General features: G+C 45.6%; 2 protein-coding genes and 1 long non-coding RNA gene across 4 annotated transcripts; 1 reads left to right on the top strand and 2 right to left on the bottom strand.

The window, feature by feature from the left end:
• Positions 1–272: 272 nt before the first annotated feature.
• On the bottom strand, positions 273–4,378 carry nif3l1 (NIF3 NGG1 interacting factor 3-like 1 (S. cerevisiae)). 2 transcript variants are annotated; one of them, XM_084670477.1, is made up of 7 exons: positions 4,239–4,378; positions 3,016–3,643; positions 2,359–2,515; positions 2,128–2,251; positions 1,600–1,738; positions 914–997; positions 273–794 (listed from the first exon to the last, which is right to left on the bottom strand). In XM_084670477.1, exons 2-7 carry the CDS (start codon positions 3,368–3,370, stop codon positions 610–612), a joined length of 1,044 nt encoding a protein of 347 aa, XP_084526603.1. In that variant the 5' UTR covers positions 3,371–3,643; positions 4,239–4,378; the 3' UTR covers positions 273–609. The 2 variants fall into 2 exon arrangements, with proteins under 2 accessions (XP_084526603.1, XP_084526602.1); XM_084670476.1 differs by lacking the exon at positions 4,239–4,378 and adding an exon at positions 3,765–4,232.
• Positions 4,379–5,930: 1,552 nt separating this feature from the next.
• On the top strand, positions 5,931–7,654 carry LOC146259341 (uncharacterized). Its single transcript, XR_014729550.1, has 2 exons — positions 5,931–6,072; positions 6,598–7,654. It is a non-coding gene; the product is annotated as an uncharacterized LOC146259341 (long non-coding RNA).
• Positions 7,655–7,666: 12 nt separating this feature from the next.
• Positions 7,667–23,182, bottom strand: LOC146259342 (uncharacterized). The gene is given in 38 exon segments (XM_084670422.1): positions 7,667–8,364; positions 8,574–8,671; positions 9,369–9,610; positions 9,700–9,862; positions 9,974–10,334; positions 10,423–10,568; positions 10,697–10,965; positions 12,492–12,654; positions 12,765–13,068; positions 13,152–13,297; positions 13,426–13,694; positions 13,901–14,063; positions 14,174–14,477; positions 14,561–14,706; positions 14,835–15,103; positions 15,310–15,496; positions 15,592–15,886; positions 15,970–16,115; positions 16,244–16,512; positions 16,719–16,881; positions 16,992–17,295; positions 17,379–17,524; positions 17,653–17,921; positions 18,105–18,267; positions 18,379–18,694; positions 18,782–18,927; positions 19,056–19,324; positions 19,531–19,693; positions 19,804–20,107; positions 20,191–20,336; positions 20,465–20,733; positions 20,917–21,163; positions 21,251–21,506; positions 21,590–21,735; positions 21,864–22,132; positions 22,316–22,478; positions 22,738–22,758; positions 23,128–23,182. Coding segments are annotated over 38 exon segments (8,028 nt in total). The 3' UTR covers positions 7,667–8,091.
• Between the last annotated feature and the right edge of the window lie 1,138 nt (positions 23,183–24,320).

The following is a 24,320-nucleotide window of genomic DNA, read 5'->3' on the forward strand; positions in this document are numbered from 1 at the left end:
TGAGGCTGGGGGCTGAGAGGTGAGGCTGAGGGGTGAATGTTTTGTTCTGTCTCTACTACCACAACCCCCTGCTCTGTCACGTAGGTGCTAAATGCTCTCCAGCTTGCAGGGGTCCGGTCAGTGTGTGTGTCTGTGTAAACTAGTCAGGGCTGGATTGATCAGTTTGAAGCACTCTAATACACTATAGATGCTGGATTGTTCTTCCACATTTTTCCTCATAATACTGTATAACATTTGATATACTAACATACGATCAGTCTTTTTCATCTCGGCATGTTGGTACTTGGGAAACTTTATTGAAAAGCAGATAGACATTTCGTATCAGACAGACATATCGTATCATACAGACATATCATATCAGATAGACAGACATATCGTATCAGACAGACATATCATATCAGACAGACATTGTGTCAGACCGACATATCGTATCAGACAGACATATCGTAACAGACAGACATATTGTATCAGACAGACAGACATATCGTATCAGAGAGACATCGTATCAGACCTTGTCTTCAATCCTCACAGTCGTACACAGTGAATGATTTCTCGCGTCGTCATTGCCGTTGACAACAACCGTTGAAGTCATGGTAACGGCGGGCGGGTTCAGACCACCTCCAGTGGGTCTCTGTCGGCCTGGGATGTCACCACGGTAACCGAGTCGGGAAGGCGCACTGCCAGCCTCTCCTTGAACACCGCCAGGAAACCACGCTCACTGTTGCTATGGTCACTGAGGATGACGCAGGTTCCCTTGGCGACTGCATCCAAGACTTCATGATGGGACATTTCACCTAGGAGATGGACGGACAGGCCAACAGGTAGGAATCAAGGGTGTGTTTAACAGGGTTGAGTACCTAAGGGTGTGTGCCTGTGAGGGTGTACCTCTGTTTGTATGTATCTGTGTGTGTACCTGTGATGTAGAGGTCTGCTCTGATTCCATCCAACACTGATGCTCCAGACCCAGCACACACTGCTGCAGTGGACACCATGGACTCTGAAACACACAACACACCACACTAACAAACCACACTAACTGCACCTCACCCAGGTGTCTCTGTACCCCCCCCCCCTTACCCAAGTGTCTCTGTGCCCCCCCCTCCCTCCCTCCCTCACCCAGGTGTCTCTGTGCCCCCCCCCTCCTCCCTCACCCAGGTGTCTCTGTACCCCCCCCTTACCCAGGTGTCTCTGTACCCCCCCCCCCCCTTATCCAGGTGTCTCTGTGCCCCCCCCCCCCTCACCCAGGTGTCTCTGTACCCCCCCCCCTCACCCAGGTGTCTCTGTGCCCCCCCTCCCTCCCTTACCCAGGTGTCTCTGTGCCCCCCCCTCCCCCCCTCACCCAGGTGTCTCTGTGCCCCCCCTCCCTCCCTCACCCAGGTGTCTCTGTACCCCCCCCCTCACCCAGGTGTCTCTGTGCCCCCCCCCTTACCCAGGTGTCTCTGTGCCCCCCCCTCCCTCCCTTACCCAGGTGTCTCTGTGCCCCCCCCCCTCCCTCACCCAGGTGTCTCTGTACCCCCCCCCCCCTCACCCAGGTGTCTCTGTGCCCCCCCCTCCCTCCCTTACCCAGGTGTCTCTGTGCTCCCCCCCCCCCTCCCTCACCCAGGTGTCTCTGTGCTCCCAGCGCCAGACGCAGGTGACTCAGACCCAGGTGGACCTTCATCTTCTGGACAGCTGTCGCTACAGTTACCGGCTGATCCAAAACACAGAGTCGCCCCGCGCCACGGCCCGGAAGAGGAGGCTGGAGAGATAGATAGAGGTTAGAGAGAGACAGGCGGGGGGTCTGAGGGAGGGGGGTAGAGACAGACAGGTGGGGAGGTCTGATTGAGGGAGGGGGGTAGAGAGACAGACAGGTGGGGAGGTCTGAGGGAGGGAGGGGGCTAGAGAGACAGACAGGTGGGGAGGTCTGAGGGAGGGGGCTAGAGAGACAGACAGGTGGGGAGGTCTGAGGGAGGGAGGGGGGTAGAGAGACAGACAGGTGGGGAGGTCTGAGGGAGGGGGGTAGAGAGACAGACAGGTGGGGAGGTCTGAGGGAGGGGGCTAGAGAGACAGACAGGTGGGGAGGTCTGAGGGAGGGGGGTAGAGAGACAGACAGGTGGGAAGGTCTCAAAAATATTTGACCTGTCCTACCTTTTGTGTTTGCAGGATGCTGAGTGACTGGCTGGGACCAGGGTGTCGTAGCAGCGTCTGAACAGCAGGGGGCAGCTCTGAGTCAGGGCAGCTCAGACACACTCGGTAGCCCCCAGTCTCCAAGCTGCACAGGTGAACAATGTACATGAACAACACACACGTCACACACGACACACACACACAACATGCGCACACACACACGACACACACACACACCAGCCTGTCATGTACCTTGTGACTGAGTGTTGTAGGAGAGCTCCTTTCTCTCCCTGCTTCAGTTCTGACATCAGAGCCCTCAGCTCCTTCTCACTGCTGGCCTCAAACTCCAGTCTGTGTCTCTGGGGGGCGCTAGCGAGTGCTTGACTCAGCACCGACACCTGGCCACTACCTGAAGAACACACCAGGCAGAGAAGGAAGCAGACTGGTTCATAACTCTAAACATTATTAGAAGCAGACCGGTTCATAACTCTAAACATTATTAGAAGCAGACCGGTTCATAACTTTAAACATTGTTAGAACACTTCTGATCTTTGATTTTCTGCAGGCACTATTTGTTTGTCACTTTGGATGAAAGCAACTACACCTGTTACAGTAGCCTGACCAACCAGACTGCTGGTTGTTAACGTCACCATGGCAACCGCGTTGCCCCAGGCCAGCCTGTCTCTCCTCACCCAGTCCTACCACCAGCCTGTCTCTCCTCACCCAGTCCTCCCACCAGCCTGTCTCTCCTCACCCAGTCCTACCACCAGCCTGTCTCTCCTCACCCAGTCCTCCCACCAGCCTGTCTCTCCTCACCCAGTCCTACCACCAGCCTGTCTCTCCTCACCCAGTCCTCCCACCAGCCTGTCTCTCCTCACCCAGTCCTACCACCAGCCTGTCTCTCCTCACCCAGTCCTCCCACCAGCCAGTCGTTTACTCCTCCGTCCACGCTGTCCCACGAGGTGTGGGGAGAGAACACCGCCATGCCCGCCTCCACTGCCCGCACAGCTAATCGCTGCTTCCAATCTCCCTGCACCAGACGTTTTATTGGCCGAAACAGTGGAGGGTGATAGGAGACGATGAGGTCACACTTCATGGCTTCCGCTTCCTCCATAACAGGCTCTGTCAGATCATTGGTCAACAGGATGGTTCTGATAGGCCGAGCCTTGCTGGGCTGGACCAATAGGCCTACATTGTCCCATGACTCAGCCAATGACAAGGGAGCTAGCTGCTCCAGAACCTTCAGAACCTCCTGTAAGTCCATCAGGCCGGTCGGACGAGGGTTCTGAGAGACGGAGCGAGAGATGGAGGGGGAGAGATGAGAAGGGGGTGAGGAGGAGAGAGAGGAGGAGAGAGAGGAGTCCTACAGCTGCTGGTGTTTGAGAGGGAGGATGACAGAGAGCGAGTGAGGGAGGAGGTGCGAGGGGGAGAGAAACGAGTGAGAGGGGGAGAGAGGAGGGGGTTCCTGTAGCAGCCCCTACAGCAGGTCAGTGGTAGTGCTTTCAAAGCAGCACTCCTGCACAACATGGGTGTGTTCCTGTGTAGAAGGAAAACAACAAACATTGCAGGTTTGAATCAGGCTGTGACATTACTGTAATGTATACAATTAATTTAGGAGGTTATTTCATCCAAAAAGAAGTAATAAAGGGAATTTGAACCTGCAACGTCTCGGTCTGCAGTCAAATGTTTTAAAGTCTGAGCTTTCCCCATCCCCATGCTGTCTTGGTTCGCTAACATGTGTTTGCTGTACCTTGGGTGGCTAGCCAAGCCAAAACTGCTAACTGTGCTGGCTTCCCTGAGCAGTTCTGCAACACCAAGTTAAGCAGTGCTAAGGTAGTCTAGGCTAGCGAGGACAGTGCTTCACACATGAAAAACTAGCTAACTAACTTCAAATGCCAACGAGCCAGACCCCAGCTGGCTAGCACACTGGCTAGCTAGCCAGCAATCTACAGTCTCACTAGCTGCAAGTCAAGTGCAACGTACTACGATTACATAATATATAGACAGCTATACAACACGAGTTAGTCTGTAGAAAGTATAAACTACACGTTTTATATTCTTTGCGATTAAAAGTTACCATGTAGCGAACTAGCAATAATGTGAGTGGAGTTGAAACAGTGTAAAGCACTCACGGAGAGAGTCAGACTGGCTGGCTTCCGGTGTCTCGCCTCTGATTGGACACTAGAGACGAAGCTCCAAATACATTAAAGGATAAATACTGACGTTGGGGATTTTTTGGGGGAATAATAATACATGTATTAATGTGGCACAGTTACATGTATTAATCTGGCCCAGTTTCAGGGCCAGGACGTGGCCCCTTCATTCACCCTCCTCGTTTAGCAATGATCCTGAACATGATGAAGTCTTAGTTTTCAGTAGGCTACAACGACCATATGAAAACAGACGAATATTTGTTCTTTGTTTGACTGAGTGATGGTGTATTCTTGCTTATTATTTCTACCTATACATTTCAATCGTAATAGCTTCAGCGGTTGCTTTGCTAAAGTGTTGACGATACAATCCTAATCTATTTGATGTCCACATGAAGTTGCCAAATTGCTATTATTTAAGACACAAGGATTATCGTATTCAATTCTTGATTTCCATAAGTAACAAAACAATGAATAAATAGTGCGTTCATTTAGCAGAGAAGGCGTTTTTTTCTCCAAAGTAAAGTGGAATGTGAACCTGTGACTTATTGATCTGCATGCAAGTGCTCTAACGACTGAGCAATAAAATAACCAGTAGCCTACGTGTCATGCTCAAGTTGAGATCACGATTTCACCAGCTCTCATGTAAATTCATCTCACCATGGGCATCAGTTTTAATGCATAATTAACTATACTTTTCCAAGCTCAATACAGGGGCGATTCTAGGATCAGACCTTTAGGGGTCCTTAGCCCCCAATGAGAATGTGACATGGATACAATGCCTTGCAAAAGTGTTGAATCCCCATGCTAATAAATCCTTAATTTCACTGGATAACAATTAATACATGTATTTATTATTATGCAAAATATTGTAATGAGTAAAAAAAGTAAGAAAATCCCTATCTTCATGAACTACCAGCATCAAATGAAACGATAATAATGTGTAAACAATAAATAAACATTGTTTTAACACGTTAGAGCAATAAAACCTATTTAGGATAATAACAATTCATAATAATTAATTTCTTTTTTTTATATTGTATTCGGGGAGCGGCTCTGAGATGAAAAGAAATGTAGATGTGCTTGAGCACCCCTAAAAAGGGTCTAAAATCGTCACTGGCTCTATAGGCTAAATTGTTTCTCACTAACAGGGTGGGGCATGTTTTGTGTCCTTTGTTTATTGAAACATATTTCTATATTTTATTTGAATGCCTTTCTGATGCTTGTGAATGCAGAGTCCCTGTGTGTGTCCTCATTGTATGTCAATCTCTCTAATATATTGCTGCCTTTTGGAGGTCGGTTTAATTTGGAGACGCTCGCTTCCCTCCACCACCAGCCTCTCTTTGTTTTCATGTTAATTTTTTTCAACATTTGATTCATTTAGTGAACGCTTTCATCCAAAGAGACATATAAATGATGCATATGGAAAATACAGTAGCCTACTTTGAGAACCATCCTAAAAATGCATGTGCAATGGGATTTTGGCTGTCTTGATTGGATTCCTTTGATTTACTCCAATCATGTACAGAGCCAGGAAGGGTCTGACCTCCAGGGTTCTGATGTCCATCTGTGTATGAGCTGTCACTATGGCTTATGGGATTACATTCATATACAATACTGACTTGTACTACCAACCTATCACTCTCTGGCCTTATCTCATCACCCTGCCCACCATAGGGGTCTGTGACTTCTTCATCCTCCGGGCTCTGAAGAGTTCTGACCCTGCAGGACGAGACCTCCACCCCCAGAAGAAGAAGGCTCTTCAGATCATCATCAACAGCCTGGTCATGACGGCTATCGCCTACCTTCCTCCACTGTTAGTAATGTCTTTACAAAAATGTATTCCAATCCATGAGTTCATATGCAGAGTGATTTTTCCAATGTTCATCCTCATCTCTGCGGGAAGTGCTATCATACCTGTTCTCTACTTGAGTAATTTAAGAAAACTGGACTTTGTCTATATCGGGTGTTGCAAGACTGGCTCAGAGGTGCAGTAACGTTTCTGGAGTGTGTGGGCAACGTTACTGGCTGTTGACACTTACTGGTTGTTGTCATTATTTATCTTGTTTTGTGGTTGTTGATATGTATTGTTGTTGTAAATCATGATCATTAATGTGTTTATGCATGAGAACCTAGCTAGGAAAAATACACTGTATACTTCATGCAAATGAAATAAATGTAGTAGCACGTTTTTTCTGCTCCAGCTAAGACCATCGTGCCCGCAGGCAGGATATTCTTTTGTTCAATTTGAATTGTATTTGTTCTGATCCAAGACTAGTTCAGTGTTCTACAATACACCCCATAATGTGGTGTAACCATGACAGTTTGACTGTGCCCCCAGATGAAGGCAGCTGGGAGGATCCCAGAGCACAGCACGCTGAGATGGAAGAAGCAGAAGGATGGGAAGGTTTTCCACAAGAAGGAGGAGGAGGAGGGAGGAAGAGGAGACACGTGTCATTAACAAGTCACAGCTACTAAATGTTGCTGTCTCTTATATCTCTGACAGTACCAATGTTGTAGATTACATTTCTGTAACTTGCAGATGATGTCCTTATCACTTCACACAGTTTATTATTTTTCATTAAATCAGGTGGTGGGGCAGGGGCGATTATAGGACCTCAGACCTTTAGGGATGCTCAGCCCCCAATGAAAATGTGACATGAATACAGTGGTTTGCGAAAGTGCTAAACCCCTTACTAATAACAGTCATGCAAACAGGTGAGGAGTAAAAAAGGTGAGAAGGATATGGAGAATCCCCCGACCCTCTAGGAGGGTATTACATTTTAAAGTTACACGCATGAATCTGGTGCACTTTGAGAGCAAAATTAAGAGGCTAGACCTATGTAGAATCTGTGCTCTTGTAAACAATGTCATGTTCTTTTAACCATAAAGACATTTTTTGTATAGCATACATCTTAAAAACAATTAAACAAACGGGATTACCTGTTGAACTACTTTAAAAAGCAAAAGTCAAAAGCATCTCTAACTGTAAAGCTAACACATATCCAATAGACATCATTTTAAATATAGTATTAAAATTATTTTTACTAGATTATGTAAGATGGGTCTCTAAACCTCTCCCCACTCTGCCTCTGATTGGCTGTGAGGTTCAGGCATTAGGAGTGACGATTGGTTCCAGAGCCAGTTGTAAAGTTGGGAAGCAAAAGGTAAAATGCTGTGTTGGCCACGCCCACGACCCCCCCACAATATTTGTATGCAAAATATTGAATAAATGAATAAAAAAACAAAGGATCTCCCTTTCTTCATGAACTACCAGCATCAGCACAGCATTTTAGCGGTGCTGAGATTACAGTTAGGGGTGCTTGGACATTTCATTCTGAATTTGTAAATTATAATACAATATATTTGTACAAATGACATAAAAACATACATTTTAATGCTGTGTCATTAATATTTATTTATACATGTAATATCCCTTCAAATACTCAACAATATGCATACGGTAAGATTTCTCCCCTGAGGATATCTTCATATTGAGGTTAAACAAATCAGTGACTTGACTTCATTTTATGTTCATACAGTATCTTAAGGCAACATTAGTAAATACAACATTTCTATTGATTTCCATTTGTTGATTGTAGCTAGCACATGCTACAACAATCCTAGTTTCCTTCATATTGTCAAACTGTTAAAAGTGCTTCTGTTTGTCTTTGGTACAACAAATGTAAACAAACCAGATCAAATCTCCCTGGTAGTGGTGTGAAAGGTCACAAATGGTAGGGGAATTTCCAACTTCAGTGCTGTAACTTTGTGCTGTTTAGACAAACCATCACCCAGAAATCAGGAGGATAGAGAGAATGGAGAGAGAGTACTATCAACCAGAAAGCAGGAAGATGGAAAGAATGGGGAGAGAGAGAGAGAGGAAGAGGGGGAGGAAGATGTGGGCTGCCTTTCCCACGGCGGGAGCGACGGTGGCCGGGGAGGGCATATCGCCCACTGTCTCCTTCAGGAACGCCCCAAACGTGGAGGTCTTGGCAAACGTCTGTATTTTCACAGCACGTGCTGCTCTGCTGTTGTCTGTCGTGATCAGTCCTGCTTGGAACCAGGAAGAGCCAGACTGGCACATCAACGGGCCTCCCTGGTCTCCCTGTGAACACAGCAACAGGTTGGCTTCATGAAACACTGCACCACTTTACAATACGCCACCCTTATCCCAGACAGGTGGGTAGGTAGGTGGGTAGGTAGGTAGATGGTTGAATGGATAATGGTGTAAAGATAAATCAATGTTGTGTTGCCCTCAATTTCAGATGCACACTCTGAACCCAGTGTCTCTCAGCTGAGGTAGAGGTTCTGTACCTGTTGGATGCTGATGAAGCTGGTGCAGATGTTCCCACTGGAGGACACGTTCCCACAGCTTGTCACATTGGTTTCCATTTCGCTCATGACAGATTTAGCTTTGTGTAGGAGGATTCAATAGATGAGTATACCTTTGCATACTACTTGGCTAACTACATCATTGAAATGCAGAGATGGGAAGTAACAAAGTACAAATACTTTTGTAGATTTTTCTGGTATCAGAAAAACTTTGACAAAAAGTTAACTATTTTTTTGGGGGGGAAACATTTACATTTTTTTTTGAAAAGTTAGAAAGAAATGCTAAAATGAGAAAGGTTAAACAAATATTTTTGAACAAGCAAAATAATAACATTTACAAAAAAATACTTTATGGATGAGACATAGGGAGTTAGTGATGTCAACATGACTGAGAATATAGACATTCCTGATTACCCATGGCCATATGAGGGAGATGTTTGAAATTGTCGCTGTCAAAAAGGATTCCTGGCAAATGTGGTGAGGGTATTTTTGTATTAATATGATGTGAGGTCCAATTACCTGCTTGACACTAAAACAGGTGTATCAATGGCTACTTTTTACTTAAATATAAGTCAGAGCCCACACTTCTTTACTTTAAATTGAGTGAAAAGGTGTAGTCAGTACTTCAACTTCGACCAGAGTCTTTTTAAACATGAGTATCTGTACTTCTACTTGAGTGAAGGATGTGTCTACTTTGGCCAACTCTGTTGAAATGATATCTCAACATCAACCAAAAATAATGGGCTTCACATCATGGTGGCAAACACAGTCTCTCACCTGGGCCATCCCCAGTCCAGCCCACCAGCCAGCACTTGGAGCCTGAGGGGAAGGCCTGTACGTCATCCTGGTCCACGCACACGGGCTGGATGAGGTTGCTGTAGTTGATGGGCTCAGCCAACTGCAGCACTGCCACATTGGGGCCTGTCTGGTTGCTCAGCGAGATGTTCACAATGCTCATGGAAACTTGGAGCAGCTGGTATCCCAGGTATACAGTCCAGTCACTCACATTCAAATGTGAGCTGGGGGGGGGGGGAACATGATTTACAGAACTGAACAAACTGAACATATAAACCAAGTCGACTCCACCCCAGGTGTAACAGGAATGTACCTGGGGAAGCACTGGGCAGCGCTGAGGACAAACTGCTGAGTGATTACAGTTCCACTGCAAACACGTGATCCGTTTCTATGGAGACTAACCATCCAGGGCCAGGTTCCTGCGGCAACAAGGGGACCTATGCCAGGACGGAGCGTGTTCTGCCCACACACCGTGCCTGTGGAGGAGTACAGGGGTTTGGGAATAAAGAAATATTAGCCTGAGTTCTGGACCGTCATGCATTCTCCATGGTCAGATGACACCTGAAAGAGCTTGTATTTTCAATGACGAGGTAAAAAAGATATAAAGTCAGTTTGAGTAACTTGGGAAAAGATTTACGAAACTAAACACTCACGAGCTGAGGTCGCAGTTGAGGCCGAGGTTGGTTTGGACGTGTAGATAGTTGTAGTAGCAGGGGGAGGCAGCCCAGGGCAGGTGTAACTGCTGTCAGCATCCACCCCACTGGAGGTGAACTGGACGAAGCCTGGCTTGTCGGTGCTGATCTTGGAGTTGATCCAGGACTGGTAACTGGACACTCTGGCGTAGACTCCGGGAAGATTGGGCCGGGCACAGCCGAAACCAAAACTAACAATTCCAGACTGGATCCAGACAGACTTCTGCTTGTTCACCATTGGACCTCCAGAGTCACCCTAAGAAAACAGTTTGGCAATACTTTTTTTTGTGAATCCCAAAGGTTATGTTAAATTGTTACTCTGTAGGACAAGTGAGTTAGCCAACCTGACACGAGTCTTTGCCTCCAGCCAGAAGACCTGCACAGATCATGTTGTCTGTGATGGAGCCGACCCCATTGAGGCAGTTACACTGTCTGTTCCCCAGAACTGGAACCTCCACTTCCTGCAGAGCTTGTGGGGAGGGCAGAGGGACTGAGGGAGATACAGACAAGGAATTTTTTAATATGAAATGAATTCAACTTATCCACAACAGGTTGTATCTCTTGTAAATGGGATTTAAACAATATTTATAACATGTAACTGTTGAACTAGGTCCTCACCTCCTTCTCTGATGGCACCCCAGCCAGTGACCCAGCTGTCAACTCCACTGTTGAAAACACTGTCAGTGGCAGCCAGACAGACAGGTCTGATGTAGTCAGTGAAGCCAACAGGTGAGGAGAGTCTGAGCAAAGCGATGTCGTTGTTACTGGTGTCGCTGTTATAAGCTGGATGGAGGACAATCTCAGCAACCGTTCTGGACTCTTCGTTGGGATTACTACCCTCCAGGTTCTGTCGGCCCAAGGATACACTCCAACCAACAGTGCTTGAGCTGAGAAAGGATAAAGAAGGAATCACATCCCTGGAATATTGTATTGTAATTGTCTTGGTAATAACAGAATGGATTAAGATAGCAAATGGTTATTTTTCAGTATCGACATCCTTTTGGGTGAATGAGCCGCATGTGCCAAATGTTATTTGTTGTGCGCAATAAAAAAGAGAGCGAACATGGGATCTAAATAGTGATGGGCATTCCGCCTCTCTTAGTTGAGCCGGCTCGTTTGACTCAGCTCACTGAAAAGAGCCGGCTCTTTTGGCTCCCAAACGGCTCTTTAAAACATAAATGTTTTAACTATGACTTTGACTATGATAGGTGTGAAAACAATTCTAATTAAATTATTAAATGAAGTCATTCTCTACCTAAACCACAATGTCTTGCATTGATTTGTTATAGCTCTCCTCCGAGTTTTGACTACTCGTCTGACTGTGTGTGAGTTGGCTCGGCCTTCCCTCATTTCAGTATCATTGGTTGACACCGCGTGTTAGATTGACAGAAACAGAATGTGAGGCTGATCAGACAGTCGAAACGAATGTGTGTGCGTCTTTAGGCCTATAGATATTTGTTGTTGTTGTTGTTGTTCTTTGAAGTAAATAATTATTTTAAATACAATTAAAATCATCAATTATTTCATTATTACATAATCATTTAATTGATATAGGCTATATTAATCTATCCTATTAAAAGTAGAGTCTGCTCTTCAGATTAGCGAGCCAGCTCCCGACGTTCACCTACAAGAGGCTCATTCGCGATCGACCCATCCCTAATTCTAAATAAGCAGCGTGTAAATACATATAGGTGTTATTTGAATATTTATTTGTCTTTTTTATGGGAAACCAAGTTCAAATTGAAAACTAGTTGTCCGTGAAAATGATCTGAGCCTTAGAGGAGTTGTAGACTAGCCGTCTCCAAATCGGAAGCTTTAAATGTGTGCAATTAGTAACTATGCTAAATATGAAGAACGTTATCCTGCGTGAATTTGTGGGGATTTATTTTCTTATTGAAATGTAAAACACAAAGACAAAAGAGCGTTAAGCTACACCACTCCATCTGGCAGCAAGGTAGGACATTTGAGGGGGGACGGTTTATGATTACTAATCTGAGTTGGTGGAGACGAAACTGTAGTCGGACATAAGAAAGTTTGTTTTTTAACAAGTAATAGGTAGGCTAGGTCGCGCAAGGACTGCTTGTCGAGCGCATGAACAGAGTAGATTATAGGCTACAGGTAACGTTAGCAAATGTGTTCAATCTTGTGTCGGTTACAACGCGGGGAGATTAAACAAGAAAAGGTTTATATAGTCAATTTTGTGTATGAAAATAAGAGAAGTTACTCGAGAAACTTCAATTTCTTTTAACTTTTTATTTTAACGTTTCTTTTAACCTTTGCGATGTGGGGGGTCTGAGACAGCCCGACGGTTAAAAGAAAATGCTTCACTTTGTTTTTGTAAGCGGTAAAGTTGTCGCAATACGAAGGTGAGGGTTTGTGTCTTGGACATGAAAGCATGGATGTGATGGCCTACCTTGAGAAGCAGTGGGCTGCAGAGATCACCCACTCCTTGTTGATGAGGGATCCACCACAAACATGGCCACCAAATCGCTTCAGGCTGGCCTGCCAGGGCCAGCTTCCTGCTGGGGCATCCTCACCCCCCACTATTCTGTTGTTGAGTGGGGCTCTTCCACAAACTGGGGAATTGGAAAACAGATTTACCTCGTGAGGGCAAAACCAATAACCAACGATACAATCTACTGGACCTCTCATTGTGGATCTTAAAGACTTATAATATGACACTCACCCTTCGCACTTGCAGCGATTATGGCAGGCGCTTTTGTTGTAGAAACAGCTGTAGTGGCCACCACTGCAGGGGGAGGCAGCCCAGGGCAGGTGTAACTGCTGTCAGCATCCACCCCACTGGAGGTGAACTGGACAAAGCCTGGCTTGTCGGTGCTGATCTTGGAGTTGATCCAGGACTGGTAACTGGACACTCTGGCGTAGACTCCGGGAAGATTGGGCCGGGCACAGCCAAAACCAAAACTAACAATTCCAGACTGGATCCAGACAGACTTCTGCTTGTTCACCATTGGACCTCCAGAGTCACCCTGAGATGAAAGATCTTAAGTTAGTTATCTCTACATTTCCACGTTTAATTAATATTAAACTTGTGATTTAGGAGTAATTCTACCTGACACGAGTCTTTGCCTCCAGCCAGAAGACCTGCACAGATCATGTTGTCTGTGATGGAGCCGACCCCATTGAGGCAGTTACACTGTCTGTTCCCCAGAACTGGAACCTCCACTTCCTGCAGAGCTTGTGGGGAGGGCAGAGGGACTGAGGGAGATACAGACAAGGAATTTTTTTATATGAAATGAATTCAACTTATCCACAACAGGTTGTATCTCTTGTAAATGGGATTTAAACAATATTTATAACATGTAACTGTTGAACTAGGTCCTCACCTCCTTCTCTGATGGCACCCCAGCCAGTGACCCAGCTGTCAACGCCACTGTTGAAAACACTGTCAGTGGCAGCCAGACAGACAGGTCTGATGTAGTCAGTGAAGCCAACAGGTGAGGAGAGTCTGAGCAAAGCGATGTCGTTGTTACTGGTGTCGCTGTTATAAGCTGGATGGAGGACAATCTCAGCAACCGTTCTGGACTCTTCGTTGGGATTACTACCCTCCAGGTTCTGTTGGCCCAAGACAACTGTCCAGCCTCTCGGGTTTGAGCTGTAAGAGACATAAATTTAGCATTTAGAAGAATATAGCCTGAAAAAAAACTTTCAGACAGTATATTTGTAATATGGCTAATAATCAACACAGGGTACATCACACAACTCCAAAACTGATTCAATACCAACATGGCTAGAGTAATATATTTTTCATATTAATTGTTTCATTCAGAGCGTTTTACATCTACAGTTTGTCTCACCAACCTGTCAAAGCAGTGGGCTGCAGAGATCACCCACTCCTTGTTGATGAGGGATCCACCACAAACATGGCCGCCAAATCGCTTCAGGCTGGCCTGCCAGGGCCAGCTTCCTGCTGGGGCATCCTCACCCCCCACTATTCTGTTGTTGAGTGGGGTTCTTCCACACACTGGAAAATTGGGGAAGCAGAAATCTCTCTTTATGACGTTTCACACCACTGCTTAAATTGACAATCGGGGTCTGATTGTGGATCAAAAAGAGGCAAAATCCAAAACTCACCCTCCGCACTTGCAGCGATTATGGCAGGCGCTTTTGTTGTAGAAACAGCTGTAGTGGCCACCACTGCAGGGGGAGGCAGCCCAGGGCAGGTGTAACTGCTGTCAGCATCCACCCCACTGGAGGTGAACTGGACAAAGCCTGGCTTGTCGGTGCTGATCTTGGAGTTGATCCAGGACTGGTAACTGGACACTCTGGCGTAGACTCCGGGAAGATTGGGCCGGGCACAGCCAAAACCAAAACTAACAATTCCAGACTGGATCCAGACAGACTTCTGCTTGTTCACCATTGGACCTCCAGAGTCACCCTGAGATGAAAGATCTTAAGTTAGTTATCTCTACATTTCCACGTTTAATTAATATTAAACTTGTGATTTAGGAGTAATTCTACCTGACACGAGTCTTTGCCTCCAGCCAGAAGACCTGCACAGATCATGTTGTCTGTGATGGAGCCGACCCCATTGAGGCAGTTACACTGTCTGTTCCCCAGAACTGGAACCTCCACTTCCTGCAGAGCTTGTGGGGAGGGCAGAGGGACTGAGGGAGATACAGACAAGGAATTTTTTAATATGAAATGAATTCAACTTATCCACAACAGGTTGTATCTCTTGTAAATGGGATTTAAACAATATTTATAACATGTAACTGTTGAACTAGGTCCTCACCTCCTTCTCTGATGGCACCCCAGCCAGTGACCCAGCTGTCAACGCCACTGTTGAAAACACTGTCAGTGGCAGCCAGACAGACAGGTCTGATGTAGTCAGTGAAGCCAACAGGTGAGGAGAGTCTGAGCAAAGCGATGTCGTTGTTACTGGTGTCGCTGTTATAAGCTGGATGGAGGACAATCTCAGCAACCGTTCTGGACTCTTCGTTGGGATTACTACCCTCCAGGTTCTGTTGGCCCAAGACAACTGTCCAGCCTCTCGGGTTTGAGCTGTAAGAGACATAAATTTAGCATTTAGAAGAATATAGCCTGAAAAAAAACTTTCAGACAGTATATTTGTAATATGGCTAATAATCAACACAGGGTACATCACACAACTCCAAAACTGATTCAATACCAACATGGCTAGAGTAATATATTTTTCATATTAATTGTTTCATTCAGAGCGTTTTACATCTACAGTTTGTCTCACCAACCTGTCAAAGCAGTGGGCTGCAGAGATCACCCACTCCTTGTTGATGAGGGATCCACCACAAACATGGCCGCCAAATCGCTTCAGGCTGGCCTGCCAGGGCCAGCTTCCTGCTGGGGCATCCTCACCCCCCACTATTCTGTTGTTGAGTGGGGTTCTTCCACACACTGGAAAATTGGGGAAGCAGAAATCTCTCTTTATGACGTTTCACACCACTGCTTAAATTGACAATCGGGGTCTGATTGTGGATCAAAAAGAGGCAAAATCCAAAACTCACCCTCCGCACTTGCAGCGATTATGGCAGGCGCTTTTGTTGTAGAAACAGCTGTAGTGGCCACCACTGCAGGGGGAGGCAGCCCAGGGCAGGTGTAACTGCTGTCAGCATCCACCCCACTGGAGGTGAACTGGACAAAGCCTGGCTTGTCGGTGCTGATCTTGGAGTTGATCCAGGACTGGTAACTGGACACTCTGGCGTAGACTCCGGGAAGATTGGGCCGGGCACAGCCAAAACCAAAACTAACAATTCCAGACTGGATCCAGACAGACTTCTGCTTGTTCACCATTGGACCTCCAGAGTCACCCTGAGATGAAAGATCTTAAGTTAGTTATCTCTACATTTCCACGTTTAATTAATATTAAACTTGTGATTTAGGAGTAATTCTACCTGACACGAGTCTTTGCCTCCAGCCAGAAGACCTGCACAGATCATGTTGTCTGTGATGGAGCCGACCCCATTGAGGCAGTTACACTGTCTGTTCCCCAGAACTGGAACCTCCACTTCCTGCAGAGCTTGTGGGGAGGGCAGAGGGACTGAGGGAGATACAGACAAGGAATTTTTTAATATGAAATGAATTCAACTTATCCACAACAGGTTGTATCTCTTGTAAATGGGATTTAAACAATATTTATAACATGTAACTGTTGAACTAGGTCCTCACCTCCTTCTCTGATGGCACCCCAGCCAGTGACCCAGCTGTCAACGCCACTGTTGAAAACACTGTCAGTGGCAGCCAGACAGACAGGTCTGATGTAGTCAGTGAAGCCAACAGGTGAGGAGAGTCTGAGCAAAGCGATGTCGTTGTTACTGGTGTCGCTGTTATAAGCTGGATGGAGGACAATCTCAGCAACCGTTCTGGACTCTTCGTTGGGATTACTACCCTCCAGGTTCTGTTGGCCCAAGACAACTGTCCAGCCTCTCGGGTTTGAGCTGTAAGAGACATAACTTTAGCATTTAGAAGAATATAGCCTGAAAAAAAACTTTCAGACAGTATATTTGTAATATGGCTAATAATCAACACAGGGTACGTCACACAACTCCAAAACTGATTCAATACCAACATGGCTAGAGTAATATATTTTTCATATTAATTGTTTCATTCAGAGCGTTTTACATCTACAGTTTGTCTCACCAACCTGTCAAAGCAGTGGGCTGCAGAGATCACCCACTCCTTGTTGATGAGGGATCCACCACAAACATGGCCGCCAAATCGCTTCAGGCTGGCCTGCCAGGGCCAGCTTCCTGCTGGGGCATCCTCACCCCCCACTATTCTGTTGTTGAGTGGGGTTCTTCCACACACTGGAAAATTGGGGAAGCAGAAATCTCTCTTTATGACGTTTCACACCACTGCTTAAATTGACAATCTGGGTCTGATTGTGGATCAAAAAGAGGCACAATCCAAAACTCACCCTCCGCACTTGCAGCGATTATGGCAGGCGCTTTTGTTGTAGAAACAGCTGTAGTGGCCACCACTGCAGGGGGAGGCAGCCCAGGGCAGGTGTAACTGCTGTCAGCATCCACCCCACTGGAGGTGAACTGGACAAAGCCTGGCTTGTCGGTGCTGATCTTGGAGTTGATCCAGGACTGGTAACTGGACACTCTGGCGTAGACTCCGGGAAGATTGGGCCGGGCACAGCCAAAACCAAAACTAACAATTCCAGACTGGATCCAGACAGACTTCTGCTTGTTCACCATTGGACCTCCAGAGTCACCCTGAGATGAAAGATCTTAAGTTAGTTATCTCTACATTTCCACGTTTAATTAATATTAAACTTGTGATTTAGGAGTAATTCTACCTGACACGAGTCTTTGCCTCCAGCCAGAAGACCTGCACAGATCATGTTGTCTGTGATGGAGCCGACCCCATTGAGGCAGTTACACTGTCTGTTCCCCAGAACTGGAACCCCCACTTCCTGCAGAGCTTGTGGGGAGGGCAGAGGGACTGAGGGAGATACAGACAAGGATTTTTTTAATATGAAATGAATTCAACTTATCCACAACAGGTTGTATCTCTTGTAAATGGGATTTAAACAATAATTATAACATGTAACTGTTGAACTAGGTCCTCACCTCCTTCTCTGATGGCACCCCAGCCAGTGACCCAGCTGTCAACGCCACTGTTGAAAACACTGTCAGTGGCAGCCAGACAGACAGGTCTGATGTAGTCAGTGAAGCCAACAGGTGAGGAGAGTCTGAGCAAAGCGATGTCGTTGTTACTGGTGTCGCTGTTATAAGCTGGATGGAGGACAATCTCAGCAACCGTTCTGGACTCTTCGTTGGGATTACTACCCTCCAGGTTCTGTCGGCCCAAGGATACACTCCAACCAACAGTGCTTGAGCTGTAGTGGAAGAAACCAAGCTTTTTAGACATACTTATTAAATTGACAACCTTTTCAGTGGCAAGGTCAGGATCAAAAGATCTACAAAGAAAAAAAAGTACGATAAACAGAAATGGGTTAAGTTATTTCAATGCATGCGCACGTACAGATATAAATGTACCACTGTTTTAGATGAGCACACACCTGTCAAAGCAGTGGGCTGCAGAGATCACCCACTCCTTGTTGATGAGGGATCCACCACAAACATGGCCGCCAAAATTCTGCAGGCTGGCCTGCCAGGGCCAGCTTCCTGCTGGGGCATCCTCACCCCCCACTATTCTGTTGTTGAGTGGGGTTCTTCCACACACTGGGGAATTGGAAAAACAGATTTTCCTTATGAAGGTAAAACCAATAACCAACCATACAATCAACTGGACATTTTGCTGTGGATCTAAAAGACCTATAATATGACACTCACCCTCAGCACTTGTAACAAGTATGGCAGGTGCTGTAGTTGTAGAACCAGTTGAGGTGATACCTGCAGGACCTGCAGTGGCAGGAGGAGGCAACCCAGGGCAGGTGTAACTGCTGTCAGCATCCACCCCACTGGAGGTGAACTGGACAAAGCCTGGCTTGTCGGTGCTGATCTTGGAGTTGATCCAGGACTGGTAACTGGACACTCTGGCGTAGACTCCGGGAAGATTGGGCCGGGCACAGCCGAAACCAAAACTAACAATTCCAGACTGGATCCAGACAGACTTCTGCTTGTTCACCATTGGACCTCCAGAGTCACCCTAAGAAAACAGTTTGGCAATACTTTTTTTGTGAATCCCAAAGGTTATGTTAAATTGTTACTCTGTAGGACAAGTGAGTTAGCCAACCTGACACGAGTCTTTGCCTCCAGCCAGAAGACCTGCACAGATCATGTTGTCTGTGATGGAGCCGACCCCATTGAGGCAGTTACACTGTCTGTTCCCCAGAACTGGAACCTCCACTTCCTGCAGAGCTTGTGGGGAGGGCAGAGGGACTGAGGGAGATACAGACAAGGAATTTTTTAATATGAAATGAATTCAACTTATCCACAACAGGTTGTATCTCTTGTAAATGGGATTTAAACAATATTTATAACATGTAACTGTTGAACTAGGTCCTCACCTCCTTCTCTGATGGCACCCCAGCCAGTGACCCAGCTGTCAACGCCACTGTTGAAAACACTGTCAGTGGCAGCCAGACAGACAGGTCTGATGTAGTCAGTGAAGCCAACAGGTGAGGAGAGTCTGAGCAAAGCGATGTCGTTGTTACTGGTGTCGCTGTTATAAGCTGGATGGAGGACAATCTCAGCAACCGTTCTGGACTCTTCGTTGGGATTACTACCCTCCAGGTTCTGTTGGCCCAAGACAACTGTCCAGCCTCTCGGGTTTGAGCTGTAAGAGACATAAATTTAGCATTTAGAAGAATATAGCCTGAAAAAAAACTTTCAGACAGTATATTTGTAATATGGCTAATAATCAACACAGGGTACATCACACAACTCCAAAACTGATTCAATACCAACATGGCTAGAGTAATATATTTTTCATATTAATTGTTTCATTCAGAGCGTTTTACATCTACAGTTTGTCTCACCAACCTGTCAAAGCAGTGGGCTGCAGAGATCACCCACTCCTTGTTGATGAGGGATCCACCACAAACATGGCCGCCAAATCGCTTCAGGCTGGCCTGCCAGGGCCAGCTTCCTGCTGGGGCATCCTCACCCCCCACTATTCTGTTGTTGAGTGGGGTTCTTCCACACACTGGAAAATTGGGGAAGCAGAAATCTCTCTTTATGACGTTTCACACCACTGCTTAAATTGACAATCGGGGTCTGATTGTGGATCAAAAAGAGGCAAAATCCAAAACTCACCCTCCGCACTTGCAGCGATTATGGCAGGCGCTTTTGTTGTAGAAACAGCTGTAGTGGCCACCACTGCAGGGGGAGGCAGCCCAGGGCAGGTGTAACTGCTGTCAGCATCCACCCCACTGGAGGTGAACTGGACAAAGCCTGGCTTGTCGGTGCTGATCTTGGAGTTGATCCAGGACTGGTAACTGGACACTCTGGCGTAGACTCCGGGAAGATTGGGCCGGGCACAGCCAAAACCAAAACTAACAATTCCAGACTGGATCCAGACAGACTTCTGCTTGTTCACCATTGGACCTCCAGAGTCACCCTGAGATGAAAGATCTTAAGTTAGTTATCTCTACATTTCCACGTTTAATTAATATTAAACTTGTGATTTAGGAGTAATTCTACCTGACACGAGTCTTTGCCTCCAGCCAGAAGACCTGCACAGATCATGTTGTCTGTGATGGAGCCGACCCCATTGAGGCAGTTACACTGTCTGTTCCCCAGAACTGGAACCTCCACTTCCTGCAGAGCTTGTGGGGAGGGCAGAGGGACTGAGGGAGATACAGACAAGGAATTTTTTAATATGAAATGAATTCAACTTATCCACAACAGGTTGTATCTCTTGTAAATGGGATTTAAACAATATTTATAACATGTAACTGTTGAACTAGGTCCTCACCTCCTTCTCTGATGGCACCCCAGCCAGTGACCCAGCTGTCAACGCCACTGTTGAAAACACTGTCAGTGGCAGCCAGACAGACAGGTCTGATGTAGTCAGTGAAGCCAACAGGTGAGGAGAGTCTGAGCAAAGCGATGTCGTTGTTACTGGTGTCGCTGTTATAAGCTGGATGGAGGACAATCTCAGCAACCGTTCTGGACTCTTCGTTGGGATTACTACCCTCCAGGTTCTGTCGGCCCAAGGATACACTCCAACCAACAGTGCTTGAGCTGTAGTGGAAGAAACCAAGCTTTTTAGACATACTTATTAAATTGACAACCTTATCAGTGGCAAGGTCAGGATCAAAAGATCTACAAAGAAAAAAAAGTACGATAAACAGAAATGGGTTAAGTTATTTCAATGCATGCGCACGTACAGATATAAATGTACCACTGTTTTAGATGAGCACACACCTGTCAAAGCAGTGGGCTGCAGAGATCACCCACTCCTTGTTGATGAGGGATCCACCACAAACATGGCCGCCAAAATTCTGCAGGCTGGCCTGCCAGGGCCAGCTTCCTGCTGGGGCATCCTCACCCCCCACTATTCTGTTGTTGAGTGGGGTTCTTCCACACACTGGGGAATTGGAAAAACAGATTTTCCTTATGAAGGTAAAACCAATAACCAACCATACAATCAACTGGACATTTTGCTGTGGATCTAAAAGACCTATAATATGACACTCACCCTCAGCACTTGTAACAAGTATGGCAGGTGCTGTAGTTGTAGAACCAGTTGAGGTGATACCTGCAGGACCTGCAGTGGCAGGAGGAGGCAACCCAGGGCAGGTGTAACTGCTGTCAGCATCCACCCCACTGGAGGTGAACTGGACAAAGCCTGGCTTGTCGGTGCTGATCTTGGAGTTGATCCAGGACTGGTAACTGGACACTCTGGCGTAGACTCCGGGAAGATTGGGCCGGGCACAGCCGAAACCAAAACTAACAATTCCAGACTGGATCCAGACAGACTTCTGCTTGTTCACCATTGGACCTCCAGAGTCACCCTGAGATGAAAGATCTTAAGTTAGTTATCTCTACATTTCCACGTTTAATTAATATTAAACTTGTGATTTAGGAGTAATTCTACCTGACACGAGTCTTTGCCTCCAGCCAGAAGACCTGCACAGATCATGTTGTCTGTGATGGAGCCGACCCCATTGAGGCAGTTACACTGTCTGTTCCCCAGAACTGGAACCTCCACTTCCTGCAGAGCTTGTGGGGAGGGCAGAGGGACTGAGGGAGATACAGACAAGGAATTTTTAAATATGAAATGAATTCAACTTATCCACAACAGGTTGTATCTCTTGTAAATGGGATTTAAACAATAATTATAACATGTAACTGTTGAACTAGGTCCTCACCTCCTTCTCTGATGGCACCCCAGCCAGTGACCCAGCTGTCAACGCCACTGTTGAAAACACTGTCAGTGGCAGCCAGACAGACAGGTCTGATGTAGTCAGTGAAGCCAACAGGTGAGGAGAGTCTGAGCAAAGCGATGTCGTTGTTACTGGTGTCGCTGTTATAAGCTGGATGGAGGACAATCTCAGCAACCGTTCTGGACTCTTCGTTGGGATTACTACCCTCCAGGTTCTGTCGGCCCAAGGATACACTCCAACCAACAGTGCTTGAGCTGTAGTGGAAGAAACCAAGCTTTTTAGACATACTTATTAAATTGACAACCTTATCAGTGGCAAGGTCAGGATCATAAGATCTACAAAGAAAAAAAAGTACGATAAACAGAAATGGGTTAAGTTATTTCAATGCATGCGCACGTACAGATATAAATGTACCACTGTTTTAGATGACCACACACCTGTCAAAGCAGTGGGCTGCAGAGATCACCCACTCCTTGTTGATGAGGGATCCACCACAAACATGGCCGCCAAATCGCTTCAGGCTGGCCTGCCAGGGCCAGCTTCCTGCTGGGGCATCCTCACCCCCCACTATTCTGTTGTTGAGTGGGGTTCTTCCACACACTGAAATACATAAATATTCACAGGGCCTATAATGAAAACGTGTATTAAAGTACGTATATCTGGACAAATTTGATGAAAGCCATTATACTTTAAAGTTACACTTTATGTAACAAAAATATTTTTGTTTTGACCCAGACGCGTTTCCGCATTTCTGACAATATTGAAGGTTAAACAGTTTGGTATCTGGTTTTAGAACAAATCTTTTGCGAGAGTTTGTTGTTACTACAATGCAAAGGTAAATGTTTACAAATTCACTCACCATTAAGTTGAGAGTTTGATTCTGGGAAATAAATGACAGTTTCTTGTTAGGTTTTTACATTAAGAACACTTTTGCATACAGTATATAGATGTTTTTGACAAATGGGTTCTTTGAGTGATTTAACATCTCTTTCCATTTCAACATTTAAAAAATTATAGTGTTAAAGTCAGTCATATGGATGAGCGGTGAGGGAGTCGGGCTGGTAATCAGAAGGTTGCCGGATTGATTCCCTGCCGTGCGAAATGATGTTGTGTCCTTGGGCAAGGCACTTCACCCTACTTGCCTTGGGGGGAATGTTCCTGTACTTACTGTAAGTTGCTCTGGATAAGAGTGTCTACTAAATGTAAATGTAAAGTTAAAATAAACAACTCTCCCCTGAACCACACTTACCTTGAACTAGAATACTTGCCACAGTCAGCACACACACCCATGTCTGCAGCGCCATCATGTGAACTATGGTCTTCAGGGTTAGTCACTCTTTAAATACCTGTTACTGTAACACCCTCCTTCCTGGAACATACTTGCCTACTTTTTCCCCTCCTTCAAAATGTTAAGGCTCATTTAGTCATTTTGCGTGTGTTCAAACAAATATCTATTTTTACATTTATTCTGTATTCTTCTATCCTTTTTGAGCTCAGTACAAATCCATAACAATGACTACAAAACTATATAGAAAAAACCTTTATTAGCAAATAAATAAATAAAAGGAAACATGCTAAATGTATTCACTGAAGCTTCTCCTCGGCAGACACAACTGGGAGGGGAAACTAAGGCATCTGAACTACCCCAGAAAAACAAATATATATATATATATATATATATTTACCATTACCCTTCATGTGATGTATCTATATGATCAAACTGATCAGAACAGAACAGGAGTAGACTTTTGACCCAGCAGTGTTGTTAGGTATTGAACATTGGAGCATGTATACTAAAACCAAAGACAAATTGTTCCTCTGTTCCTGCATTATAAGTCAACAGTAGGAATCCTTTGCTCTGTAAATATTAAAACAGGAGTTAGCCTGAACCTTAACTTAATCAAAGGCATTAAAACAACAGGCTATACTCCGAGGCTGGGAGGGTGTAATGGTTTCAGGTTGGGTAATACAGCACCTAAGAGTTGAACATTTTGGGGAGGAGTTAAAAAACAAAAAAAGGTGTCTGTTGGTGTTGTGTGAAGTAATTATGCTGTCAGAACCTGCATACCTTCAAAGAGACACAATGGATAAGCTGGCCTCCTTAAGAAATCAGTGTTTAGCATGTCTTTCTATACTTGGTCTGTGGATGACATAACGTTTGATAAAAGAGTCAGTCATGGAAACATAATTTTTTCATTATCAGTCATGGAAACAAAATCTTCTTTTTTTAGGTGTATATATATATCTGTTAAAAGCAGTACCGGTTTCACCCCCACTACCACCTAATTTATAAAACAAATTCACCAATTGAAACCCCACAGCCTGGAACTAAAATGCACATCTTATGTATATCTGCCCTTTTTGTATATACCTTAAAGGATCTTTCATATCTATGAACAGCTCTGTTGGGTTCACACTACAGGTTGTAGATTGTGTTGAGTC

Source organism: Hypomesus nipponensis, chromosome 13, assembly GCF_054491055.1.
Source record: "Hypomesus nipponensis isolate SF chromosome 13, ASM5449105v1, whole genome shotgun sequence".
Lineage (NCBI taxonomy): Eukaryota > Metazoa > Chordata > Actinopteri > Osmeriformes > Osmeridae > Hypomesus > Hypomesus nipponensis.